The 27,513-nt window shown below is 38.0% G+C and overlaps 1 protein-coding gene across 4 annotated transcripts in view; it reads left to right on the top strand.

Moving 5' to 3' along the window:
- The first annotated feature begins 1,769 nt into the window (after positions 1-1,769).
- NEK1 (NIMA related kinase 1) overlaps positions 1,770-27,513 on the top strand; it is a 133,845-nt gene continuing 108,101 nt past the window's right edge. For all 4 annotated transcript variants that reach the window (XM_027548929.1, XM_027548930.1, XM_027548931.1 and 1 more), the window contains exons 1-10: positions 1,770-2,859; positions 6,235-6,383; positions 6,799-6,895; positions 14,614-14,711; positions 15,581-15,664; positions 15,782-15,849; positions 15,970-16,056; positions 18,284-18,338; positions 20,605-20,805; positions 25,234-25,294. In XM_027548929.1, coding sequence (XP_027404730.1) covers positions 6,267-6,383; positions 6,799-6,895; positions 14,614-14,711; positions 15,581-15,664; positions 15,782-15,849; positions 15,970-16,056; positions 18,284-18,338; positions 20,605-20,805; positions 25,234-25,294 — 868 coding nt within the window. In that variant the 5' untranslated portion in view covers positions 1,770-2,859; positions 6,235-6,266. The remainder of the gene's footprint in view (positions 2,860-6,234; positions 6,384-6,798; positions 6,896-14,613; positions 14,712-15,580; positions 15,665-15,781; positions 15,850-15,969; positions 16,057-18,283; positions 18,339-20,604; positions 20,806-25,233; positions 25,295-27,513) is intronic.

Here is a 27,513-nt window from a genome sequence, read left to right as displayed (position 1 = left end):
AGGGATTGAACCCGTGTCTCTTATGCCTTCTGCATTGGCAGGCGGGTCCTTTACCACTAGCACCACCTGGGAAGCCCCTGTGAAGAGCCAGATTATTGGAAAAGACCCTGATGCTGGGAAAGATTGATGACAAAAGGAGAAGCGGGCGGCAGAGGATGAGATGGTTGGATGGCATCACCGACTCAGTGCATGTGAATTTGAGCAAACTCCAGGAGATAGTGGAGGACAGAGGAGTATGGCATACCACAGTCCGTGGGATTGTAGAGTTGGACTTAGTGACTGAATAACAACAACATCAAGGGCAACTTTCTGTGTCAAAAAATTCTGTCACTCTTTTAATATTTTCAGAATACTCCTTTGTTTGACTTCATTGTAATGTATTGTCAATTTCATATTGTTAGACATCTACATTCCTCTTAGTTTTTCTGGTTATAAACAATGGTTTCTTTGTCTTAGAAGTGAACTTGCTGTCTAGGGTATGCCTATAGCTAGCATGCCTTCTGCAAAGACTCTAGCAGTTTATGTTCTCACCAATAGTTTATGACAGAAGTCTAAAGAAGGAGCTGACTAAGCATTCTTTATGAAAACGACAAAATGAATTTACTTATGTTAGTAATTGGCAATGTTTTCATATTGTTTGCTGAACAAAGGGATGTGGGTAGAGCCAGAGTCACTGTGCATTCAGACACCAAAATTCCTACTGACTGGGGGTGGGAGGGGTCACAGGAGGTTAGCTGAAAAGTTCAGAAATGAGGAAAACAAGTATTTCACATGGAGATGGAAGAGAGGAGATAGACCAATGGTGACTTGCCTAGCTTGCCAGGTTGGATGACTTGCAGTGCCATCTTCTGGCAAAGAAGCCAAAAAACGTTCAATTTCCATGCTAGCAATAGAGTGCTTCTTTAATACAAGCAGGGCTCAATCACACTGAAGGAGAACCCAGAGAGGCTTAGACTTTGGTGTGTTGTGGAGGACATGAGGGGAAGAAAACTGATTTCTTGGAAGCAAATATATGAATCATTTACATGTGAGGTCTCTGGCAAAATCTGTGGTGTATCTGCCAGCTACACACAGCACGTATGAAAGGTACAACCTGGAGAGGAATTAAGACAGCCACACCACCATCCTCCTTCAGCTTCAAGTTTGGATTCTCCAGTATCCTGGGCTACTCTCAGAAAGGCAAGTTAGCCAAAGGGCTACTCAGGACTACACCGAACCTGATCCCTTATTACAGAAAAATCTGTCTCCATCTTTGAAACTCCTGCAATGGAGGAGGGTACTTAGACCACTGAACCTTTCAGTGTACCAGTAAGAAACACATACACTCAGCAGATGTAAAGGTGTGGAAAAGCACGTTATACTTATTTGTTTTTTCTTTGTTTCTTAATTTTCTCTTTAAACCATGTTATATTAAAAATTCAAGACTTAAAAATACTCTTTTGCTTTAATCATCCAAAATATAGTAGGATTAGTCTTGCTTTTTAAAAACATTCTATTTATTTATTGAGGTACAGCCAGTGTACAATATTACATATGTTTCAGGTGTACAACATATTGATTAAAATTTTTTACAGGTTACATTTCAGTTATAGTTTTAACCAACAATATCTATGTTTCCCTGTGCTGTATAATATGTATCTTTTACTATTTATTGTATACATAGTAGTTGTACATCTTAATCCCATATCCCTATCGTGCCCCACTTCTCTCCCCACTGATAACTAGTATGAATAGTTTGTTTTCATCAGTTTCCTTTCTTTTATATTCTCTAGTTTACATTATTTTCTAGATTCCACATGTGACATCATTACAGTATATGTCTTTGATTTATTTCACTTGTCTTGCTTTTTAAAGCAAAATCAGTTTTCAAAATGTGGCATCCCTGGGCTTCCTTGGTGGTTTAATGGTAAAGAATCCGCCTACCAGTGCAGGAGATAGGTCCTTGGTGAGGAACGGATCCAACAAGCCACGGAGTAACTGGGCCCTGTGTCACAACTACTAAAGCTCGTCCTCCCCAGCAAGAGAAACCCCCGCAATGAGAAGGCTGCACACTGCACCTGGAGAGTAGCCCCCGCTCTCTCTCTCAGAAAAGCCCATGCAGCAAGAAATACTCAAAACAGCCAAATAATTATTAAAAATGTGACATCTCTAACAAAGCTAAATAAGTCCCTTTTCCCTTGCATATGTGTGGGACGATAACAGGCTTTACTCCACATCACCTTGCGTAGCGGTCCCGTTGCCGCCTGGCCTCACTCCTGTGAATGAGGACGCTCCTGTCCCTCTGCGCCTCCCTCCCCTCCTCCCGCAGCCTGCGGCACCTGCAGCGCCCACACCTCCGGAGCCCGGCCCCGCCTTGGCCCCGCCCTGGCCCCGCCCCCGAGGTCCTTCCCGGCCGCCTCCGCTCAGCGCCCGGGTCCGCGCTGACGTCACATGCCCGCGCCGAGGCGCCACGCCCGCTGCTCTGCCTCCTGTGAGGTATTGGGGCGTCCTGTGAGGAGTCCTGAGGCGGGACTTCTAAGCGCTTCTCCACGTCGCCCGAGTATCAGGTGTCCGCGTGGCGAGGCGGGGGCACGAACCGTCAAGGAGCCCCCAGACCCAATGCGCCCGCCCCACAAGGCCGCTGGCAGCCGCCGCTGAGAAGTTGGGGGCGGCGCCCGGGGCACTCCCCCTGCCGCCGTTGCCAGGGGCTCGGGAACCGGTTGGTTCGGTCCGGAGACGCGGAGTCGTGTCCCGGGGCGTTGGCCCGGGCGGCGCAGGCTGCGGCCCGATGCGCTTTCTGGACCGCGGAAGGTCGGCTCTGCCTCGCTGAGCCCTGGGGGAGGCGGCGGCCCGGAAGGTGCCCACGGCCTGAGTCCTGAGGTGAGCGGCGCTCTGGGAGGCATGACGTGCAGAACTGAGAGGTTGTTCTCTTGCGGGAGACCTCGCCCTGACTTCGTTCTGGGGAGGCTGCGGACTCCTGCCCTGAGGTGCACGGAAATAGCCTCATCTCACTGAGATGATAATTCTCTAAGGAACAGCATTACTAAGCAATCCTTGGACGTTATTAATAGGCGATATAAAAAAAAAAGCGATAGTGAGCATGAAATTAAAGTAATATTATAAGTGTTGTTATCGATAGCAAGTCATTTACGTTGCTTATCTCTTGTCTCCAGTCTTAAATTGCATACACGGTTTAATTAGAAAACGAGTAGCAGTTAACTGGTTAGCTCGTAATCTTACATTCCACTTCCCGTAGTTTCAAACAGTCTACATGTATGGCATTGAAAGTTCTAATACTTTTAGAGTTCATAAGGCTTTTTTAAAAAAATATATAGGCCTAATTTTTATTCTCTATTGTAAGATCCGCCCCAAAACATAGAGATTTTTTTTGTTGTTCTTGCCATGGTAAATTACATCGGAGATACCTTGAAGGATTAAAAATAATTGGCAATCTCTGCCAGCAATGGGCTTTTCTTATGATGCAGCAGTATTATAGAGACCATGGAGGGAAGCCATATGTGGAGAGAGTAGTTCTTTGTTTCTGTTTTAGATTTGTCTGAAATTAGAGGATCCACAGATCTGTTTCAAGATTGCGCACTTTTTTTTTTTTCCTTTGGTGAGAGATAAGGAGCCTATTTTGTGGAAAAATAGGTTTTTGTACATTAAGAGTCACCAATTGGGAGTTTCGTAAAGGTTATGGAACTTGGCCAGGGGAGTTCTTTTGAGGTCATTTTCATAATGCATTGATACTGTGTTCCAGGTAAATCTTAACTGTAATCCCGTGGACATGGCATCATCTCATGAATATAAACCATTTACATGTTCATACTTTCCACTAGGGAAACTGTTTATTGTCTGAATAGTCTTACAGAGAGGACTAGACTTCAGAGAAGGAGATTATTTTGAACCAGCTCTAGTAGGAATCCCATTTTTGTCTTCAGCTTTTTTGAATTATGAGAAATGAGACAGGGCCTTTCCTCATTGAGGAGTTAAATTGACCTCCTTCAGTCTAAAATGGGATTTATTATTTTGGGAGAACTATATGTGTGGATCATAGTTGCAGTTAGTACCGTAAGTTCTTGAAAGCTGTTGACATTTCTTCACCAGTGTTTCCCTTTAGGACAACTTGCTTGTCCGTCAAATAGCTGAAGCAGCTGAAAAGGCTTGATTCAAGTTCCATATTATTGAGGATACAGTTTTTCATCATATACTGTTAACATTTTTCACATTTGGTGCACATCATTTTATTAAACATTCATGACTTAAAGATGTTCTTGTAACATGTGAGGAAAGATGTCTAACTTAACTAACAGACTGCTTTTTCTGGAACATAGTTGACATACTTAAAAAGAGTGATGTCATATAGAAAAATTTGAGGGACATTTAACTTTTATCATCTGAAGTTTGTGTTGGTATAAAGTGAAGAAAATGGATTTAATTTTTTTTTTTTTTGCCACACGGTTCCCTAGTTTTTAAAATACTGTTTGTTTCAAAATCCATCTTTTGCTTTCAGATTTAAAATGTAACCATGGTCATCCACCAAATTAAAAAAAATTTTTTTTAATGTATTTCTAGACTCCCTGTGATTTGCCTCTTTCATAATTAGCTTTCTAATGTCTCTTGATATCAGGTAAACAAGTCTTCCTTCATTGTTCTTTTTTTTTTTTTTTTCAGTATTTCCATGGCTGTGGTGGTGGTGGTTTAGTAGCTAAGTCATGTCCAGCTCTTTTGACCCCATGGACTGTAGCCTGCCAGGCTCCTCTGTCCATGGGATTCTCCAGGCAAGAATACTAGAGTCCATAGCTATTTCCTTCTCCGGAGGAACTTCCTGACCCAGGAATCAAACCTGGGTCTCCTGCATTGCAGTCAGATTCTTGACTGAGTCATGAGGGGAGCCCTTAAGTTTTCTATGGCTATTCTTGCTCTTTTTTTCATGTTAACTTTAAAAATCAGCTTGTCTGATCACCCTCACACCCAGAGCTTATGTTTATATTAGGGAAGCATTAAATTTAAAGATTAAGAATTAAAATCTTTCTGATATTGAATCTTCTTTTCCTTCCATGTCTTTTTGTTTCTTCTGTATTTTTTCTGTCCTCAATATTTTTTGATGGTTTGTTTTCCAGATTACTTAATCCTGCTGGCTGTAATGGCTGTAACACCCATGCAATGAGTTCTTAATTCCTGATATTTTATATTTTACTTTTAGGAGTTCATTTAGTAAAGATACATTTCAGGTCTTCGTTGAAATTCTCCTTTTTTAAAAAAAATCACTTATCCATTGTTCCCTCTTATTTTCTTGAACATATTAATCAAGGTTATTTGAAGTCTCCTGCTGATAACTCCATTTTTGAGTCATTTGTGAGGACTAATCTGTTTTGGTCTTGCCTTGTGTTGCATAGCTTAGGAGTGGGCTGTCTAACAGGAGAGGCATTTACATGCACATTTTTGGACTAGTTCTGTTCTTTTTCCTCCTCCTCAGGATTTTTGCAGCCCTAAACTTTGACCGCTTTCTCCTTAGCGCCTAAGGCTGTTGTTTTATATTCAGGCTTTGTTCTGTTGCAGAAATTTAATCTGAAGTTCTTTTATAAGAGCAAACACTGGAAACAAATGTCTAATGAGAGGGGATTAGACAAATAAGTTTAGGAAGTAGTCTTATTAAACTTGTATTCTTATTGCAGGTAGTAAAGTAATCCTGACAATAATTACTGTAGGAAAAAGTCAGCTTCTTTCTCCATATGTGACAAGTCTATGTAGTATTTGACTTTTCAAAGTATTCTTATAGAATTTAAATATCACAAGTTTTATCCTTTTAGCTATTCCTACATTGCATGAGTAAAAGTGAGGTAAGGTTTATTTAACTTCAAGTAGATTTTATATATATATATTTTTAAAGAAAAATAGTCACTGAGGCATTAGAATTTGAATTAAACATTATAATTGTTATAGATGTCATGGTTTATCTCTATTCAGATCAATTCAGTTCAGTTCAGTCGCTCAGTCGTGTCCGACTCTTTGCGACCCCATGAATCGCAGCATGCCAGGCCTCCCTGTCCATCACCAACTCCCGGAGTTCACCCAGACTCACGTCCATCGAGTCAGTGATGCCATCCAGCCATCTCATCCTCTGTTGTCCCCTTCTCCTCCTGCCCCCAATCCCTCCCAGCATCAGAGTCTTTTCCAGTGAGTCAACTCTTCGCATGAGGTGGCCAAAGTACTGGAGTATTAACTGATACTATTTTTATTTTGTATGTCTAGCATATCTGTTAAGATGCCTTAGAAAAAGAACCATGGAGAAATACATTAGAGTACAGAAGATTGGAGAAGGTTCATTCGGAAAAGCCATTCTTGTCAGATCTACAGAAGATGGCAGACAATATGTCATCAAAGAAATTAATATCTCAAGGGTAAGTGTATTTTTTTGTTTGGTTATCCAAGCAGAAGTCTGGTTACAAACAGATTCATTGTTAGAGACAAAAAAAAAAAGTATGGCAACATATGACATAAAGAGAGACTGTTGTAGTTGCAGAGAAAACCACTCACTTCAGAAGAGTCTATGAATCCTTTTAGACTTTTTTCTGTGACATGTGCTGGTGTTTATGTGTTTAAAAAAGATTCATCATGTACTGCTCTGTAACTTAATCTGATTTGAACATCTTAAAATGTATCTTTTTGTGCATTCAACTCATTCTTTTTAACTTCTGGCTATATTTTATTACTTGGGGTGTGATTTACGGTAACATTATTTTTAACCACTCTCTTTCGGTTGGACTTTTATATCATTTATTTACTTAATTTACTATTTTTCCCCTTCTATTTCAGATGTCCAATAAAGAGAGGGAAGAATCAAGGAGAGAAGTTGCAGTGCTAGCAAACATGCGGCATCCAAACATTGTCCAGTATAGAGAATCATTTGAAGGTCAGATACAGACTCCTAAGCCTTGTGACGACTGCTGCCTACTTTTCTTTTAAGGATCTTTTTGTGAATTATTCTCAGAAAGAAAAGTATATTATTTCTGCTTGAATACACATGCATATGAGTGTCAGCCTTCTTCTCCGATAGTACTAATGCCACCCTGTCCCTTTGTAGCTTAGTACTGAGTCACGTCACTGAGGTTGCTTGTAAAGAGGCAGTGTGGTAAGTACAGAAATTTAGACACAGCAGGAACAGTCATCGTCACCTTTTACAACTAAACTCCCTTTAAGTGCTGCCACCACTGCCACTGAGAAAATGTTGTCATTTTAGAAAGTACCCCGCTTGTTAGTGTTCTCCTGTATACATCATTATTATAATATTGAGATACTGTATTAAATACACCTTGTATATAATATATATGTGTATTATATATAAAGTATTCTCAGGTTCTTAAAATATTATAAAATATTGCTATTTTGGAAATATCTACCATTATATTTGGTAATGCAGGAACTAAGGTAAGACAAAGCTTCTCTAAAGGGAGGTCAAGGTGGTTTATTCATTCCCATTATTGTCAGAAATTTCTGTCAGTTGCAAAATAAAAAAATAGTCTAGATTGAAAGTAGAAGATAGTTTAAATGACCATTTCAGGCTCTTATTACATACAAGTTTCAGCATCTGAATTAGAGTATCCTTGTTCCCAAATAAAGTTATCTACTAAAGTAGAATATACTTTAAAAAATACATGAATCAGTTAACACCTTATGTCATAAAGTACTCAGTTTATTTTATGATGACAGTGAAGTAAGGCTTTATAGCTCATGGTAAAGAGTACAATGTTAACCATCTCTTCCTTCCCAGGGCCTTGAATTTCCTTTATCTTTCCCCTAGTATCTACCTTTTAGTTTCTTTTTGCTTTCATCACCAGGATCTTAGTATTTCAAGAGAAAAGGTTTAAATGTATGTCAACAAATATTCTCTCAGACGTTTTACTTAGAAACATCTGAATGGTTCAGAAGGGATGGCACAGCCTTTAAATAAGGTTATATTACTACCGCCATTTAGCTTTAAAGGAGTAAATGCTCATGGGAAGTGTATTCAGGAGTAGACACGTGCATGGACCCCAAGCTCCCTGTTCCTTCCACTCTGCTCATTCTCATTCCTTAAGGATAAGCTTTGAAAATAATCCCATGTTGATTCCTTACTGTGTTTTCTGTGCCTTTGTGGAACAAACAAGTATGTAGCTTTTGATGTTTAAGAACAGGTGGAATAAAAAAAAAAAAAAGCAACAGGTGGGATCATATGTATGTATGTCTGCTTCTAGTTCTTTTCACTTAATATCTCGTGGGCATTTTCCCATGTCACTGTGTACTGTTGTGCCCATTCTTTACAACTTTCTTGTAACATTGCAGCATTTCTCATTGTGTGCACTTTATGGCTCTATCACAATTTGTTTAGCCCATTTCCTGTTATGAATACTTAGGTTGTGTTTAGAGTTTTACTGTCACAGGCAGAATTATACTGGACATTCTTGTCTAGGTATCTGTCCTGTGGCTGTATTTTAGGAATGGAATTGCTAGACTACAAGGAGTGAGAGTTCCTGTGTCTCACAGAATCTCCAGCCTTGGCTTATCAAATTTATAAGATGTAATTTTATCTGCTGAGTCTATTCATTTGGTCACAGTTCCTTTTTTCTACCTCATCTGAACCATCTTCTCATTTTATCATGGGCCTCTTTGGTTTCTTACAGACCTTGTGGGAGCCCTGAAACAACAAATTTTTCATTTTTCTCTAAAATGGTAAAAAAAAAAAAAAAAAAAAATGAACATTTTAAACCTTGAGCAAGTTGTTTAAAAAATGAGCAAGTTGTTTAAAAAAGTAGAATTCTGATGTTGTTTTGAATGGCTGTTATGAAAGATGAGGAAATTACTATCTTTGGAGTTCTTCCCCACTGATTTTTGTTCATCTTGACAGAGTAAAAATCATCACATCAGTTCAGTTACTCAGTTGTGTCCGACTCTTTGCGACCCCATGGACTGCAGCATGCCAGGCCTCCCTGTCCATCACCAACTCCTGGAGTTTACTCAGACTCATGTCCATTGAGTCAGTGATGCCATCCAACCATCTCATTCTCTGTCATCCCCATCTCCTCCCACCTTCAGTCTTTCCCAGTATCAGGGTCTTTTTCAGATGAGTCAGTTCTTCACATCAGGTAGCCAAAGTATTGGAGTTTCAGCTTCAACATCAGTCCTTCCAATGAATATTCAGGACTGAGTTCCTTTAGGATGAACTAGTTGGATCTCCTTGCAGTCGAAAGGACTCTGAAGAGTCTTCTCCAACACCACAGTTCAAAAGCATCAACTCTTCGGCACTTAGCTTTCTTTATAGTCCAACTCTCACATCCATACATGAGCACTGGAAAAACCATAGCTTTGACTAGTCATGCCTTTGTTGACAAAGTAATGTCTGTGCTTTTTAATATGCTGTCTAGCTTGGTTATAACTTTTCTTCCAAGGAGCAAGAATCTTTTAATTTCATGGCTACAGTCACCATTTGCAGTGATTTTGGAGTCCCCCCAAATAAAGTCTGTCACTGTTTCTACTGTTTCCCCATTTATTTGCCAAGAAGTGATGGAACCAGATACCAAGATCCTAGTTTTCTGAATATTGAGTTTTAAGCCAACTTTTTCACTCTCCTCTTTCACTTTCATCAAGAAGCTCTTTAGTTCTTCTTTGCTTTCTGCCATAAGGGTAGTATCATCTGCATATCTGGGGTTATTGATATTTCTCCCGGCAATCTTGATTCCAACTTGTGCTTCATCCAGCCCGGCATTTCTCATAAGGTACTCTGCATGTAAGTTAAGTAAGCAGGGTGACAATATACAGCCTTGACGTACTCCTTGTCCTATTTGGAACCAGTCTGTTGTTCATGTCCAGCTCTAACTCTTGCTTCTTGACCTGCATGCAGATTTCTTAGGAGGCAGGTCCAGTGGTCTGGTATTCCCATCTCTAAGAATTTTCCACAGTTTGTGGTGATCCACATAGTCAAAGGCTTTGGCATAGTCAGTAAAGCAGAAGTAGATATTTTTCTGGAACTCTCTTGCTTTTTCAATGATCCAGAGGATGTTGGCAATTTGATCTCTGGTTCCCCTGCCTTTTCTAAATCCAGCTTGAACATCTGAAAGTTCACGGTTCACATATTGTTGAAACCTGGCTTGGAGAATTTTGAGCTTTACGAGCGTGTGAGATGAGTGCAATTGTGCAGTAGTTTGAGCATTTTGAAATACAGTCATAATCTCTAACAATATTTTGTTCTGAAATTTTAATTCTTAGACTGTTTTGGCCTTGATTCTATGTTTAGACAGAGTGAATTCTTATTGTTAATTCTTTTATACCTTAGTTACCCCTTTTCAGAGATATTTATCTCCTACTTGTCGGGATTTCATCAGTTTTTTTTCATGATGAGCAAATGGATGATGTATTCCCTCAAAGCAGTTACTATTTGCATTTCTTAGAGTGTCTAACTCTTGTTTTTATACATGATAGGTATCTTTAATGATACTTTCCTCCTCACAAGCACATTATGTCTTCTGGTATTGAATGTTTCTATAGAAAAGTTTGACTTCGGCATAAAGCTTCTCTTCTTGAAGATAATTTGCTTTATCTTTTCTTGATTCTCAAAGAATTCTTTCTTCAGAATTAAATTCAGCAGAATATGACTTAGTATTAATACTTCTGATTCATTTTCCTTGGAACATTTTGAACCCTTTCTGCCTGCAGATTGTGGTTTTCCTTTGTTTCAGGAAAGTTTTCATCTCACTATTTTTTTAAAAAAATCCGTTTATACCTTAAAATGAGGAAGGACATTCCAAAATTTGTCATATTACAAATGAATTCTTTCTTGTAAAGTCTCTCGTGTTACAAGATGTGCTCTCAAATTTTTTAAAGAACGTTACATAGCAAAATGTTCTTGGGGAAGAAGACTAAACTGAGTTAATTTTGAGTGCTTATAGAGGACCTCCGGAGAAGGCAATGGCACCCCACTCCAGTACTCTTGCCTGGAAAATCCCATGGATGGAGGAGCCTGATAGGCTGCAGTCCATGGGGTCGCTAAGAGTCAGACACAACTGAGCGACTTCACTTTCACTTTTCATTTTCATGCATTGGAGAAGAAAATGGCAACCTACTCTAGTGTTCTTGCCTGGAGAATCCCAGGGTTGGGGGAGCCTGGTGGGCTGCCATCTATGGGGTCACACAGAGTCGGACACAACTGAAGCGACTTAGGAGCAGCAGCAGCAGAGGACCTCAGCAGAATCAGTTTTTAAAAGAGACATCAAAGAAATTAATATTGGTGTCATAATTGCAGATATCAGATACTGTTATAAGTCTTCTAAAATCACTCAAATGGCAGTATGTTTATGTTGTAACAATAATGCATATGAATTCTTTAGGATGAATTTTTGAAGTCCCAGTATTTTGCGTATGGGGATTAGGACACAGAAAAAATTCCACTGACAACAGAAACATTTTAAAAGTGCTCTTTTTCAGTTAAAAGTTAATGAAGATCATGTGTATTGGGAAAACATAGGTGAATCAGTAAAGACATTGATATTGATGAGAAATGTGAAAATTTTGGATAAAATTTTTTGTAAAATTGGAGAGTGGGCTGAAAGTATTTCCAAGTGTATAAATTTATAATTAAATTTTAATATTAAATATGATAAATACTTTTGGTCTATATTCCTAACATTTATAAATTTTAAAAATTGATGCTATCATTGAGAAAGTCTTGTGTCACTGTATATTTGGTATCTGTGTTACACATGTTTGTTTACTCTGTGAATCATGTATTGCTATCTATCTTTAGTTGTCTGCAGCTGTCATCTTCTAATTGGTTTCATATTTTTGTCTTTGTTTTCCTACAGTCTTTGCTTTTTATCCTGTATCTTTAATGAAAAAGCCTCATATATGGAGCTGTGTGTTGGCATTCAACTTGTTCCCCATTGGTGCTGTCAAAATCCAACTTCTCTAGTTCCTTAAAGAACCCTTTTCTTTCAGGCTAAATTTGGATTGCTTTTTGCTGTGGGTAATAATAATAGAAAATCTGGCCAATATTGGGTTAAGTGAGAAAGATATTTAATGATCTCACCTAACAGGAAATCTAACAGATGGGCAGTCCTGCATATAGAGAGTATATGACAGGTTAGACTCTGTCTGATTTCTACTCTGGCATCCTTAATACACACGTTTTTAGGCCTAATGCTGAGCCTTGTCCTGAGATGACACTTTGCAGCTCCAGGCGGCGCCTGCATCCAGAAGATGCTGAAGAAACGGACTGAGGGCAGTCTGTTCCTGGGACCAGTCAAGCCAGGTTTCTCACAAGCGCTTGTTCAGATTTCCTCTTAGATCATAGTGGGCAAAATGGGGTCACTGACTACTTCAGTACTAGGGAAGACTGGGAGTTAGGGGATCTGGGGTTATTTTCAGCTTCTCAAGTGAGGGGCAATGAAGGGAGAAAAGTATTAGAATTTTGAGGTTAGCCTTCCTGCAGGTGTGCTCACTGAGGGGTCAAGCTTCCTGTTCTCTGTTAAACTCCTGGTTGTTTTCTAATAGGCATCAAGGCTTTGTCACTTGCTTAACAGTCTTTTTGCCTCAGTTTCAGGCAGTTTGTAGGTGTTCATTCTTTGGGGGCGGGGGGGTTTGGAGGGTGTCTCTTCAGTGCTGTGTGAGTCCCTTGGTGACAGGGGTTGTGTTTTATATTTCTGTATCCCTGGCATCTCACTCAAAGTGCCTGCCACATATTAATAGTTGGTACCCAGATGTTTGAATGATGGAGTACAAAACAGACTAGTATTTCCCTCATGGAGAAAAGACTTCTCTGTTAACCTTAGGTTTAACTAGTATTTATCCCAAAATAAATAGTAAATGTTTAAGCAACAGAAAATATTACAGAACTCAGGTATTTTCCTTCAGGATTGCTTCTCCATTCCTTTCTCAGGTCGTCTTTAACCTGTCCTCTCTGTCTCTGTGTCTGTCTGTCTGTGTCTGTCACACACAGATACATCTTTTTTTTTTTTAATCTTGTAATAGTTTTAATTTTTGATAAATGCATAATGTACAGAATTCAAAGGTTACATAACAGTAAAAAGTCTGCCTTCTACTTCTCTTTAAGTTACCTGTTTCTACCTCTTGGTGGTACCCATTGTTACTACTGTCTTGAGTTTCCTTCCACACGTACTCTAAGCAATGTTAAGCATATGTAAGTCATAGCACACTATGCTTAATTTTTTATGTATGTTTCTCATGCTGTGTAAATGGTGACATTCTATACATATTTTTTATAAGCAGTTGATTATAAGGTTTTCTGCATTTTTTTCCACATACTGACTTCTCATATGTGTATTTGGATGATCTTTTCATATCAATTGTAAACAGTTATACAGCTTAATTAGCTCCTTCGTGTAGGTTCCCAGCCCTTGGCACATTAGAAGCAGTGTATCCAGAAAGAATGTGGGCATGGAAAGTAAAAAGACCAGCACCCAAGCCTGCCGAGAGTAAGGCTATGAGCCTGAGGCAGCAGGAGAAGTGAGCTTCAAGAGGGCTGACCTTGAGCTGTGACAAGTGACCCTGGCCGCTCCTCCTGCCGGGGAAAAGGTCCTGTAGTCCTATTCCTGTGGAAGAATGAAAGAGGGGAGAAGGATGAGAGGTGTCCTTCTTGTCCTGTCTACCCCTGGAAGGGTCATGGATGTCTTTTTTTCTGTGGACTAAAGCATAAAGGTGATTAGGGAAGTGCCCCATCTTTATGTTTGTTCACAGAGGTAGAAAAAGAGAGTTCCCTGGGCGTAGAGACTGTCTTTCGTTTGAGTCATAGCATCTGTTACTGTGTTTATTTGACATTTAATTAAGTGCATGAAACAAAGGTGAAAAGTAATTGTCAACTGGAAACCAAGATTACCTATTTCTGACAAATGCGTGGAAAAATCTGTTTTTTTAAGATGATGTTTAAGAAGTTATATCTATTAAGTGAAATCATATATATCTGTCTGCATTTTGTACATATTCCAGATATGTTTATGTCAGTGTGGACATCCAGTGATCTCCACTGGATTGGTGTATTCTTGGTAGAAAAATCATTAATAATGGAGTTGCCTGTTAACCCAAGTTATCACACAGTCTATACAACCAGTATACATACTTTGCCTTTTGCATTTCTTCTGTGTCTCTGTTTTTAGTTTAGTGGAACGCATTTAATTAATTGCTGCTTTCTATTAAACCTTTCAGTTCAGTTGCTCAGTCGTGTCTGACTCTTTGTGACCCCATGGACCGCAGCACACCAGGCTTCTCTGTCCTTCACCAACTCCCGGAGCTTGCTCAAACTCATGTCTGTTGACTTGGTGATGCCATCCAGCCGTCTCATCCTCTGTCATCCCCTTCTCCTCCCACCTTCAGTCTTTCTCAGCATCAGGGTCAGGATCTTTTCTAATGAGTCAGTTCTTCACATCAGGTGGCCAAACTATTGAGTTTCAATTCAACATCAGTCTTTCCAATGAATATTCAGGACTGATTTCCTTTAGGATGGACTGGTTTGATTCTCCTTGTAGTCTAAGGGACTTTCAAGAGTGTTCTCCAACACCACAGTTCAGTTAACCTTTAGGTACTTTTAATATAGCTATGCTTTCAATAAACATTTTAAAAAAGAAATGTAATGTTTATATTTTGTAGAAAATGGCTCTCTCTACATTGTAATGGATTACTGTGAAGGAGGGGATCTGTTCAAAAGAATAAATGCTCAGAAGGGCGTTTTGTTTCAAGAGGACCAGGTGAGTTAGCATATAGGCGATTGGGTCTTAATCCACGAATGTTGTTGAGAAGTCATTCAAAGCTTATTTTTTATACATGTGTTTCTTTATAACTACAGGTGCTGACTGAGTTTTGGCTGCATACTCCAGCACTGCAGTCACATTTCTGCTCTCATGAGATGTTTTATAATTTATGTTGGCAACTTTTCTTGTGACTTGTGGGTTTGGTATCATGTTTTGAGAGTCCTGTGTCAGTCAAAGATATTATAGAAAATCAGCCTCTGTTTTCTTCCTCACTTTGTACTTTAATTTTTTCATTTTTAAAAGTGCCATCTACTTGGATTTTCTTTTTTTGTTTTTTTTGGTGTTAGAAGCGAGGTAGAAATACAGCTTTTTTACTTTCAAGTGGCCAGCTGCAGAGTGTGTATTCATATGTGATGAATGTAGGGTGAGAAAGAAGTCAGACATGTCTTCCAGTAGTCCAGCTTGATTTTTTTCCCTCTCGTGATTTTTACTTTTGTAGAAAAGTGGTATATTTAACAACAAAGGAAAGTCACTCACCATCATACTATCCTAAAATATAAAGTATTTCCATTTTTCATTCTTCTCTGAAAATTTCTTTCCATATTAATTCTGATTTATAAAATATGCTTTAGGAGCAGTTCTTACATTTAAATGGAGTGTGTGTACTGCATGTAATGTGACTGTTGATTTGAATATCTACCTGATGTAAATGACATTAATTATGATGAAATTAAAAATTATAACTTTTTTTTTTTAAGGATTTAGATCCTCTCTTCCCCAGATATTCCTGAGTTCTTTTAATGAACAAGGAAAGACTAATGTGAAATATAAACTTTTAAAGAAATAATCTGATTTATCCCCCCTAGATTTTGGACTGGTTTGTACAGATATGTTTGGCCCTAAAACATGTACATGATAGAAAAATTCTTCATCGAGACATAAAATCACAGGTATGTTTTTTCTGTCACTACTAACTTCTAAGTAGATTCAGACATTGGGTCAGCATTGTCTTGGGCAAAGACTGGACTGTAACAATATTTCTGTTTTTTTTTCCATCTCTTTTACAGAACATATTTTTAACCAGAGATGGAACAATACAACTTGGAGATTTTGGAATCGCTAGAGTTCTTAATAGGTAAATTTTGGTTTGATACAATGTCTTCAGTGAAGTTTTAATCCATGGTGGTATACTTGTGATAATTTATAATATCTTTAAGTATCTTAAGTTTCTCCAATAATTCTCTTTTTGTTCTAGTACTGTAGAGCTGGCTCGAACTTGCATAGGGACCCCATACTACTTGTCACCTGAAATCTGTGAAAATAAACCTTATAATAATAAAAGGTATTTAAAATGATACTTATTTCATGTTGTATAATATTTTCTTTAAATCTTTCGTTGTTATACTATATTAGGTTTCAGAATATTATTCTAAAATCATTAAGGGACATATGTCCACATATGTATGTATTCATATGTATATATACTTTTTTAATGTATAATGAGGGGAATTGTAAAGAAGCTATTTCACTCTCTTGCTGAAGGAACTATAGAAAGAATTATTTTCTTATCTAAGTTATAATGGGAAACAGTGCTTTCTTTGTCTTTCTTTTCATAATAGTTACCTCCTATTGAATTACAATAATTGATATTTATTGAACACTTGCTATATACCAGATACTGTTTTAAATGCACTGTATATATTAACTCTTTTTATCTTCACAGTAGCCTTGTGAGTTGTAGGTATTTGTCATTCCTTCTTTCCTTAGAAGGAAAACAAATGCAGAGAGAGGTGATGTGACTTTATAGTCCCAGGCATCTGACTCCCAAGTCCAAATGCCTAATCACTGAGTCATAGTATGGCTAACAGATTGAATAGTGTGTGTGTCAGGAAGACGAATTCTGCCACTGAATTCCAGTTACCTTTTCTTTTCTCTCACACACACATTTAAAAATCCCAACCCAGAAACATTCACCTTAGTTTTGAAAGCACCCTACAAGGCTAAAAGGAGGTGGTGACTGGCAATAATGCATGTATTCAGGATTGCTATCCACCCCGCCCCCCTTTTCTTTTGAGGGTAGGGAAACTGTATTTCAGACCTGAGCAGAAGGGATGAGAGCATCATCTGAGCAATGTATTTAAATCAGTTACGATGATCAGTCAAGTCCATGGAGTGTTTTACTAGTGGATATTCTAAAGGAGAGCAGCATTTTCTTTGAGCTAAAGTAATTTTACATGTTAATGCTGTTTCAGTGTCTTTTGGGTGATTCAGTTATGAAAATATTAGTCTTTAAATTTGAAATGGATTTAATCATTCCTTGGAGAATTTTATATAAAATTGATTTTATGAAAAAAATGCTTTAAAACTGTAGTGGATAAACATCATTAATTATGCTTGTAAATTCATATTTTCCCAGATGTTTCTTAAAGAATTTTATTAATAAGATCATTAATGTTTTTCGGAGAAGGCAATGGCACCCCACTCCAGTACTCTTGCCTGGAAAATCCCATGGGCGGAGGAGCCTGGTAGGCTGCAGTCCATGGGGTCGCTAAGAGTCGGACATGACTGAGCGACTTCCCTTTCACTTTTCACTTTCATACATTGGAGAAGGAAGTGGCAACCCACTCCAGTGTTCTTGCCTGGAGAATCCCAGGGACGGGGAGCCTGGTGGGTTGCTGTGTATGGGGTCGCACAGAGTCGGACACGACTGAAGTGACTTAGCAGCAGCAGCAGCAGCATTAATGTTTTTATTTATAGCTTTTAGTTTATAACATGTTCAAGTTACTAAAGCCTTTTTACATTTACTTTTTTATTTTAGTGAAATCTTAAAATTAAACAGATTTTGGGGTTACATTTTGACTTTGTAGATTTTTGTGAGAGATTGGGTAGATAACTTTAGGATTTCAATAATGGGCTTTATTCTTTTCCAGTACATTCAACTTCCAAGAGCAGTGGTTTTTGGTTTTTTTGACTTGTGGCTCTGAATTGTGAGGGTTTTTTTTTTTTTTTTTCTCTCTTAAAAATAGAAATAGTCTTTTAGTTATAAAAATATCTGTTTATTTAAGATAAAAAAGCAGAAGAGACTGTGGATAAAGATGATACTGTAACTAAGTCTTGAAATTAGAAAATAAATTAATGTATTTACTCTTTAATATTTTTTAGTTGGTTGTCACAGATTTGTTTCAGATTTACTTTTAGTAAATGAATATTTTCTTCATTAAAGCAGTATTTTACTTTATAATATTTAAGAAATTGTATTTTGCAAATGATTAAATAAAGCATTTTGATTTTTTGCAAAATAAGAAAACTGAAACATCTGAAATTTACTGATTTTGTTTAAATATTGTTTTGTTAATGATACTTAAAGTAATTATTTAGGCAACTTACTTTTCTAATCTGGGATAACTGCTTTTGTCATTAGTTATGGTTGAAATTTTAAGTTTGAAAGAACACGTTTTATGGAACCTGTATTTTTGCAAAATATTTTCAAGCTGCTTTGTCTTCTTAAAGTGAAAATCTTTTAAAGTAATTTCTGATTCTTGGAGATCTCTCATTTTTCTGTTTTCTAGTGATATTTGGGCTCTGGGGTGTGTCCTTTATGAGATGTGCACACTTAAACATGCAGTAAGTAGAAGTTTGTGAAATATTTTACAAATTATGTAAAAAAAACCCTATAATATTTGTTTAAAAAAACTCATTTGCCATCTATCAGATGACCCACTTGTACTAGGAATTACTCTTCTCTGTTGGTTTGTAAAGTTCTCAGTATTTTCTGAGGTGTAAATGTAAATCAGTTTTCCCTTAACATGTGTGCATATATCACATATGCATGGTTATATATGTTGTTATAATATCATATATCATACTTCATTCTAGAAAAGTATTTCTAAAGACAAATCTGCTATCTTTTAAATGTTAAACTTGCATAATGAATTTGATATTTTGGCTTAACAGACTATTAATTTCATTTTAGTAATTTTTCTCAAAACATCCAAATTATTTGACTTTAGAATTGAAATTATCTAAAGAACAGTTTTCAGCATATTTAGGGAGAGGTGATTTTACTGATGCAAGTAGTCTTTAATTCAGAATATTTTAAAATTTTTACTTTTTAGGTGGCACATAATTTACCAAAAAGGGGAAGTTCTTGTTTTAAGTAGGTTCAGTTTTAATCATTTTCCATATTAAAATCTTGCTTTTTAAAAATGCTTCCTCTACTGATTAAATAGTAACACATTTTTATTACAGAAAACTTAAGGGAATAAATAAAACCCTAAGGAAGTGAATAAATATCAGAAGTGATTGCTCTAGTCAGTAATGTCTGCTTGTAAATTGTTTCTTTCCCAACTTTCTTCTAGAATAATTTATAAAATGAGTTCCATTTTTGTTTTTTTTCCTTCATAAGTTTTGTTGTGTTGTATAAGCAATTTTCTAGCCTATCTTTATTGCCTGATGTTATTTGAATTTTTTTTTTTTTTGCTGTGTTTTTTCATGGTTGCATTGTCTCCCATTGTATTACCTTAAGATTTTATTTTTCTTAAGGAAAAGAGCATAGACTGCCAAAGTGCTATGACGTGGTAGATATTAGATCTACATTTTAAAAAATTGGTCAGTTTTTCTGTGACATATAGTGATTTAGGTCTAAATCTTATGTATTTTTATTTATTTGGTTTTTTTTTTTTTTTGGCTGCACCTTGCCACTATGGAATCTTAGTTTCTGACCACGGAATTGAACGCTGGCTCATGGCTGTGAATGCAGAGTCATAACCACTGGACCTGTCAGGGAATTCCCTAAACCTATTTTAAAAAGTCTTTTCATTTGCATTGTTCTGTCACTGTTGCTTCTGTATTTTGGAGTTATTTACCCTTAAGTGGACACATGAAGCTCAGTAAATCATTAATCTTTATTTTATGAAGAGCTTATCATTTGAGAGATAAGCGAAATTTCACTGTAGTGAAGAAATAGAGTAATAACCTGTTTCTGCATTTAGGATTCCTTCTTAGGTACATAGACATTTCTAGACGATTGAATTGTACTCACATCTTAATAAACAATATCATATTTTATGTGCTAGGAGAACTCAACATTTAAGAGAACTCTTTTATACTTTGTATAATTACCATTGCCTACTTCATACTATTTTAACATAAGTGTACAACTGTTCTATACCATTTTAACTGAAATCTCAAAAGCTTAATTTTACTCTCAAAATCTAAAATCCTTTTAGATTTTAAACTGCCCACCTTTTTTTCCCCCACTTCAGTTAGAGTTTATATTGTGTTTAATCCTAAAATATATGTTTCCATTGATAAGGTTTATATTCCCCTTTGGAATACTTGCCATGTTGATGACTCTATATGGCTTTTGGTAGCATCACACAATTTTTAAATTATTTTTAATAATAATAATGAGCAATGTATAAAAGGAAATTAATTAATACCTTTATTTTATTTCATTTTCCCCGAAGGCTTTTAGTTCTCTAGTTAATTTCTTATTCTAGTTGCTACAGCAGGGGCACAGAAAGGCAGATCTTAAATGAAGAGCACCAGGTTTGCTTGTTTTACCACCTTGGTAATTGTTATCTTTTATAAACCCTTTACTCTGATTAGTACAGCTGGGATTAATGATGTCTTCCATCTTTCAGTTTTTTGAATATGTAAAAGTTAATCTTAGAGCAGGTTATACCATTTCATGAGAACTGGTATTTTCTTTTAAATGTGTTTGTAAATAACCAAGTGAATCTTGCTCTGGAGAGCATGTGCTGATTAAAATATTAGAAAGAAGGTTGCAGTTCTGTTGTTTGTTAATAGGAAAAACTCTATTTCTCATTGTTGATACTCATATTTTCAACTTACGATTCATATGTTTCATTTATTTTCTCAATTTTAGTTTGAAGCTGGCAATATGAAGAACCTGGTACTGAAGATAATATCTGGATCTTTTCCACCCGTGTCTTTGCATTATTCTTACGATCTCCGCAGTTTACTCTCTCAGTTATTTAAAAGAAATCCTAGGGATAGACCATCAGTCAACTCCATATTGGAGAAAGGTTTTATAGCCAAACGCATTGAAAAGTTTCTCTCCCCTCAGGTATGTTTTTTTTTTTTTTTGTAGTTAAATTGAGCAGGAGGGTTGTGGAGCTTGACTGGGGTGTGGCCTCTTTTGTTTGGAGGAGAGCTCTTTGCAGCTCTGGGGGGTGCGTGCCTTTCCCAGCTGTGCTGGAGTCACTTTCCTTTCTGTTTTCCTGCTACTCTTCCCCTTCCTGTTTGCTTTCCAGTTGTGCATTTGCATTCCTCCTCTGTTTCCTCTTAACACTGCATAACTTCTGACACCTCTCGTCACCATGTGTATAGCAGTTTTTATACATCAGGCAGAATTCAGTTCAGTCCTGACCCTATGTACCCAGATGTGGCATCAGATCCTACAATTCAAGGGCTCAGTCTCTCTCACAGGACCACCCCCACTTCAGAAGCCATAAGTGGCAGGTTGTCACCTGTGCTTCTGACCATCCGGTTTATGTGTCAGGTTCCCATGACCCCTACCTCTGGTTCCATTGATGTGCTTGCTGGAACAACTCAAAGGACTCGGAGAAATTTACTTCCATTCACCAGTTCATTATAAAGCATATAGTAAAACATATGCTTGCTGGAGCAGCTCACAAGACTTGGAGAAATTTACTTCCACTCACCAGTTTATTATAAAGCATGTAGGTGAATGGCCAGGAAAAAAGGTACATAATGGTGAGGTCTGGAGTCATCCTAAGTGCAGGAACTGGGGTCCCCCCTTGAATGTTTGCCATTTCAGAAGCTCTCTGAACCTTTTCCCTGGTTTTTTATGGAGTCTTCATTAGTAGGCATGATTAGTAAATCTTTGGTCCTTCGTGATTGGTTCCAGCTCCTTTCCTCTCCTGGTTAGGGGAGGGCAGTGACATTGGAACTTTTAACCCTCTAATCAGGGAGTTGGTTTCCCTGGCAACCAGCTTCCATCCTTAGGTGCTTTCCAAATGTCATCTCATTAACAAAATTTTGGTGTGTCTCAAAAGGGCTTGTTTTGAACAACAAAAGGCACCTTTATGTGCTTCCCACTAAGGAAATTTCAAGGATTTTAGGAGCTGTGTGCCAGAAACTGAGTGCTTACCAAGTATGTATTTCTTAGTCAAAATATCACAAAGTTATTCCTCTGTCTTTTCAGTTTCTGTTGTTTTGTTTTCTGGTTTTGTTTTTTTAATTCTGGTAAAATAGATATAAGATAAAATTATTAATATCACCAGTTTTGAGTGTACAATTAAATGCGTTCATAGTTCTGTGCACCTGTCACCTCATCCATTTCCAGGTCTCTCTTCCTCTTAGAAAACTGAGTCTATACCCATTAATCAGTAACTCCCCTCCACCTTGCCCTGGCCCCTGGTATCCATCTTTCTATATTCTCTGTCTTCTTGGGTTTTAATGGTAAGACTATTCAACATTTGTCTGCCTCCCTTTCCTCACCTGTGAACAATGGGATTATAAATATATCTAATTAATAATGCCTTGAAGTGGTAATCAGAGTCAAAAATGATAATGCTTGTGAAGTGCTTAGTGTATAATACTTATTAAGTACTCAGTATACCCAATATATGTTAAGTATTATCAATATATCACTTTACTATGCTAATATAAGTATATTATCTTTATAATTGCTCTTTCTGTAGTAGAAGATGATTGCAAACCACTGTGTGTGGGCATGTATATGTATATATAATAGATTGCTGACTCATGATTCCTCCTCTACTACTTGCATACAGGTGTATAATAAATACTTGTTAGTTGAATTTTTTTATTTTTTATTTTTATTTTTTAACAATACAATATTGTATTGGTTTTGCCATATATCAAAATGAATCCGCCACAGGTATACATGTGTTCCCCATCCTGAACCCTCCTCCCTCCTCCCTCCCCATGTTGAGTTGAATTTTAATTGAACATGATTTATCAAAAATCTGTCTCAAGTCAATTAGTATTGGTACCCCGTACTCTTGCCTGGAAAATCTCATGGACGGAGAAGCCTGGTGGGCTGCAGTCCATGGGGTCACTAAGAGTTGGACACGACTGAGCAACTTCACTTTCACTTTTCACTTTCATGCATTGGAGAAGGAAGTGGCAACCCACTCCAGTGTTCTTGCCTGGAGAATCCCAGGGACGGGGGAGCCTGGTGGGCTGCCGTCTCTGGAGTCGCACAGAGTCAGACGTGACTGAAATGACTTAGCAGCAGCAGCATGGTCACCTGAAAGTGGAATTATCTTATATAACTTGTGTGACCTTTGTTGATTTAAATGATCACTGTTAAACTGTTCTATGAATCAGATATCTAGCAAAATCATAGTTTTATTACTTTAAATGTTCATGAGATGAGAGGGAAGTGTCATATATCCTCTGACTTTTAACGGAATATCCATATGAGCAAATAATCTTAAGGAAACAGAGATGTGGATTTAACTGTTACTACCAAGAGAATACATTAGTAAGCAAGAAAGCCAGTTAAAAATTGGCGGTTAAAGGCCACTAATATAGGACATAGCTACAACCTCTGAAGTGTGGGTGTTTTACAAGACTCCTTTGTTACAAATAACATTTTCAAGCACAAATTTATGGTGCAGTGTGCTATTGTTTTTGACAGCTACTGGAGAAGAAAGAATCAGTTCAGTTCAGTTCAGTCGCTCAGTTGTGTCTGACTCTTTGCGACCCCATGAATTGCAGCACGCCAGGCCTCCCTGTCCATCACCAACTCCCGGAGTTCACTCAGCCTCATGTGCATCAAGTCAGTGATGCCATCCAGCCATCTCATCCTCTGTCGTCCCCTTCTCCTCCTGCCCCCAATCCCTCCCAGCATCAGAGTCTTTTCCAATAGGTCAACTCTTCGCATGAGGTGGCCAAAGTATTGGAGTTTCAGCTTTAGCATCATTCCTTCCAAAGAAATCCCAGGGCTGATCTCCTTCAGAATGGACTGGTTGGATCTCCTTGCAGTCCAAGGGACTCTCAAGAGTCTTCTCCAACACCACAGTTCAAAAGCATCAATTCTTCGGCGCTCAGCCTTCTTCACAGTCCAACTCTCACATCCATATATGACCACAGGAAAAACCATAGCCTTGACTAGACGTATCTTTGTTGGCAAAGTAATGTCTCTGCTTTTGAATATGCTGTCTAGGTTGGTCATAACTTTCCTTCCAAGGAGTAAGCGTCTTTTAATTTCATGGCCGCAGTCACCATCTGCAGTGATTTTGGAGCCCAGAAAAATAAAGTCTAACACTGTTTCCACTGTTTCTCCATCTATTTCCCATGAAGTGATGGGACCGGATGCCATGATCTTCGTTTTCTGAATGTTGAGTTTAAGCCCACTTTTTCACTCTCCACTTTCACCTTCATCAAGAGGCTTTTGAGTTCCTCTTCACTTTCTGCCATAAGGGTGGTGTCATCTGCATATCTGAAGTTATTGATATTTCTCCCGGCAATCTTGATTCCAGCTTGTGTTTCTTCCAGTCCAGCGTTTCTCATGATGTACTCTGCATATAAATTAAATAAGCAGGGTGACAATATACAGCCTTGACGTACTCCTTTTCCTATTTGGAACCAGTCTGTTGTTCCATGTCCAGTTCTAACTGTTGCTTCCTGACCTGCATACAGGTTTCTCAAGAGGCAGATCAGGTGATCTGGTATTCCCATCTCTTTCAGAATTTTCCACAGTTTATTGTGATCCACACAGTCGAAGAAAGAATGACTTCAGTCAATCTCTCTGAGTTTCTTTTTTCCCATACCAACAGTTAGGACAGACAAATAGATAGTCTCAAGGCTGAAGCACTGGAATTCAACTCAGTTCAGTTCAGTCACTCAGTCGTGTCCAACTCTTTGTGACCCCATGGACTGCAGCACGCCAGACCTCCCTGTCCACCACCAACTCTTGGAGTTTACTCAAACTCATGTCCTTTGAGTCCGTGATGCCATCCAACCATCTCATCCTCTGTTGTCCCCTTCTCCTCCCACATTCAGTTTTTCCCAGCATCAGGGTCTTTTCCAAAGAGTCAGGAATTCAGCTAGCCAGCAACAAAAGAAAATACTCAAGCCTGATATACATAGAATATGTAACATGGAAAGAAAAGAGGGCAGATGATGGCTACTAGTAACAAGAGTGTTTGACAGACATGCTTAGTAAATACGTGGTATCTCGTTATGTACCCACCACTTAGATTTCATTCTTCACCAGAAATGTTCTGTTCTTCTTATGATTTTTCTGCTATATATCTGCATTTGATTAATTCTAGGAGAAAGCTTGTCCAGAGAAATGATAAATAAGTTGGTAAGATTGGGAAGAAATTAACATAAGAGAAATTTGATGAATGGACAATTTAGATTTTAGTACAGTTTATTTGGCAGCATAATTGTGACTGAAAAAGAAAAAAAATGTATTCTGATTAATGGCTAGGTATTTTTTTAATTGAAAATTTCACATCTTTTCTAACTTTCCCCCCACCTCTTTCAATTTAAGCTTATTGCAGAAGAATTTTGTCTAAAAACATTTTCCAAGTTTGGAGCACAACCTCTACCAGGTAAGTGGAATTTAACATGAATCCTTTCCTATGTTTGTGATAATCAAATACAGTATGTGTTTGATACTAGTTATATTGGAGATATTTGTAGATAAAATAAGTTGGGGTAGTTGTATGATAAATCTAATCCAGAGGAAATGAATCTAAAAATTTTTAATTATATGTGATGAGTTAATAACAAAGTTTCCATTTTATCTGCCTTCATTTAAATGAATTCTGTTTTGAAATCTTATTTCTTATTCAAGTGTTCAGCTTATATTCTGAGAATATTGTTATGAAATGTTATATAATGCCCTAAGTGCAAGTACTTTTTTTTAATTAATTTTTTTTAAGTTTTGATTGTACTGGGTCTCACTGGCTTTAGTTGCAGCAGTAGTTGTGGAGCATGGGCTTAGTTGCCCCGAGGAGTGTAGAATCTTCCCCGACCACAGATAAAACCCATGTCCTCTTCATTGACAGGCAGATTCTTATCTTCTGTACCACCAGGGAAGCTCCAGTGCAAATCTTTATGTAAAATAATTTTCTTTAAGAAATATTTAATATTGTAAAATACTTTAAAAGTAAATCGGTGTGAAGTCAGACACCTTAGCAAGGATAATTATTCTTTTAAATATGGGACATCAGCAGTGGAGTATTTTTTGGATTGTCAGCATGGTTATATATTGTTTATGTATATATCTTTTTGAGAGGGAAATCATTTATTCCCCATGGAATGATTTCAGATGGATTTCTGAAATCCATGGAAGTTATTAAGACTTGAAGATTGTGGTTTTTTAAGCATAATGCTTTGCATGTCTTACTCCATTGTGAGTATAAATACATTAATAAAAATGAATTCCATATCATAAAGCTTGAGTCCATAACAGCTGGACATGGAGTGGCAATGTGCTCTTGGGAAGGCCAGATATGTCAGCTCTTCTTAAACACCTCTAAGCCGACAGAAGCTGGCCATCCTGACAGTCAGCCCAGTAGGAACCACATTCATGAGACAGACACAAGGCAGGGTCAGCATGTCCCTCCTGGCGCTCTTGTCTCATGAGAAGTCACATCTTCATCAAAGCCTCCTTGTCACACAGACAGGAATCCCTGGGTCAGCACGGTCTTCCCAGTGGGTGAGCCTCCCAGGCAGTGGAGCGGGGTACCCTAGTGGGAGGAGCCGGCTGGAGGAGTGTGTGACTCAAGGTGCTAACATAGGAGCTGTCGAGCCCCTTGTGGACTCCCTTCCTGGCAGGAAGCTTCCTCCTCCTGGGAGGCGCACCTCTGAAGTGGGGAATACTCAGAAGCCAGATGAGAGCTGAGTAGCCCTCCTTCTTCTCTAGGGGGTGCAGGGTACTGTTCCTGTGGTCTCCTGGGACCCCTCCTGTTTGTGCTTTGGTGCCTCTTGCCCCTTTTCTGGCACGCATGTGGTTATGTTAATATATGCAGCCAGGTTCCAGTGGTGTGGCTGTGTACCTGTCTTCGAAAAGAAGCTTACAATTCTCAGAGGCAAAATTTTTTTCCTCACATTTCCTAATTCCTGTCACATTACAATTGAAGTATGTGTTTAGAAAAACTTATTCTCAGGTCTTCTACACATGTTAATTGTGAATATAAACTGCCAGTCAAATGGCTAATGTTGCTTTTATTTTTATAAGCATTCACTAAATTGAGTAATATGTCATTATAAAAATCAAAAAGAAATAAAAATTACCCTACTCTTAATACATTTATTTGGTATATATATTTCAATAACAGATGCATAATGATTGGAAATTGGGGTTGTGTTATAAAGAAAGATTTTTTTTTTTTAATTCACAATATTATATCTTGATCATTTTCTAATGCAGTTAAACATTCTTTGAAGAACAGAGCTTAATGGTAGTATTTCCTTGTAAACTCCTAGTTAAATTTTTTTCTCCATTCCCCTCCTAAAGAAGAAGCATAGTGGTTGGCAGAGATCGATCATGTGGTTCTCAGACAGGGTATAACCCTGGGGTGGAGGGCAGACTGGGTGGGGAGTAGGGCTGAGCAGGGAGAAGGAGTCAGGGAGGAAAGGACTTCAGGAAGACCTAATGGCATCCCACTCCAGTACTCTTGCCTGGAAAATCCCATGGACGGAGGAGCCTGGTAGGCTGCAGTCCATGGGGTCTCGAAGAGTCGGACACGACTGAGCGACTTCACTTTCACTTTCCTTAATGCAGCTGGGACTCTTTGACCTCCTTTAGTCTCTGAGGGAGAAG

The sequence above is a fragment of the Bos indicus x Bos taurus genome, chromosome 8 (genome assembly GCF_003369695.1).
Source record: "Bos indicus x Bos taurus breed Angus x Brahman F1 hybrid chromosome 8, Bos_hybrid_MaternalHap_v2.0, whole genome shotgun sequence".
Taxonomy (NCBI): Eukaryota; Metazoa; Chordata; class Mammalia; order Artiodactyla; family Bovidae; genus Bos; species Bos indicus x Bos taurus.
This window is presented reverse-complemented; position numbering and strand designations above follow the sequence as displayed.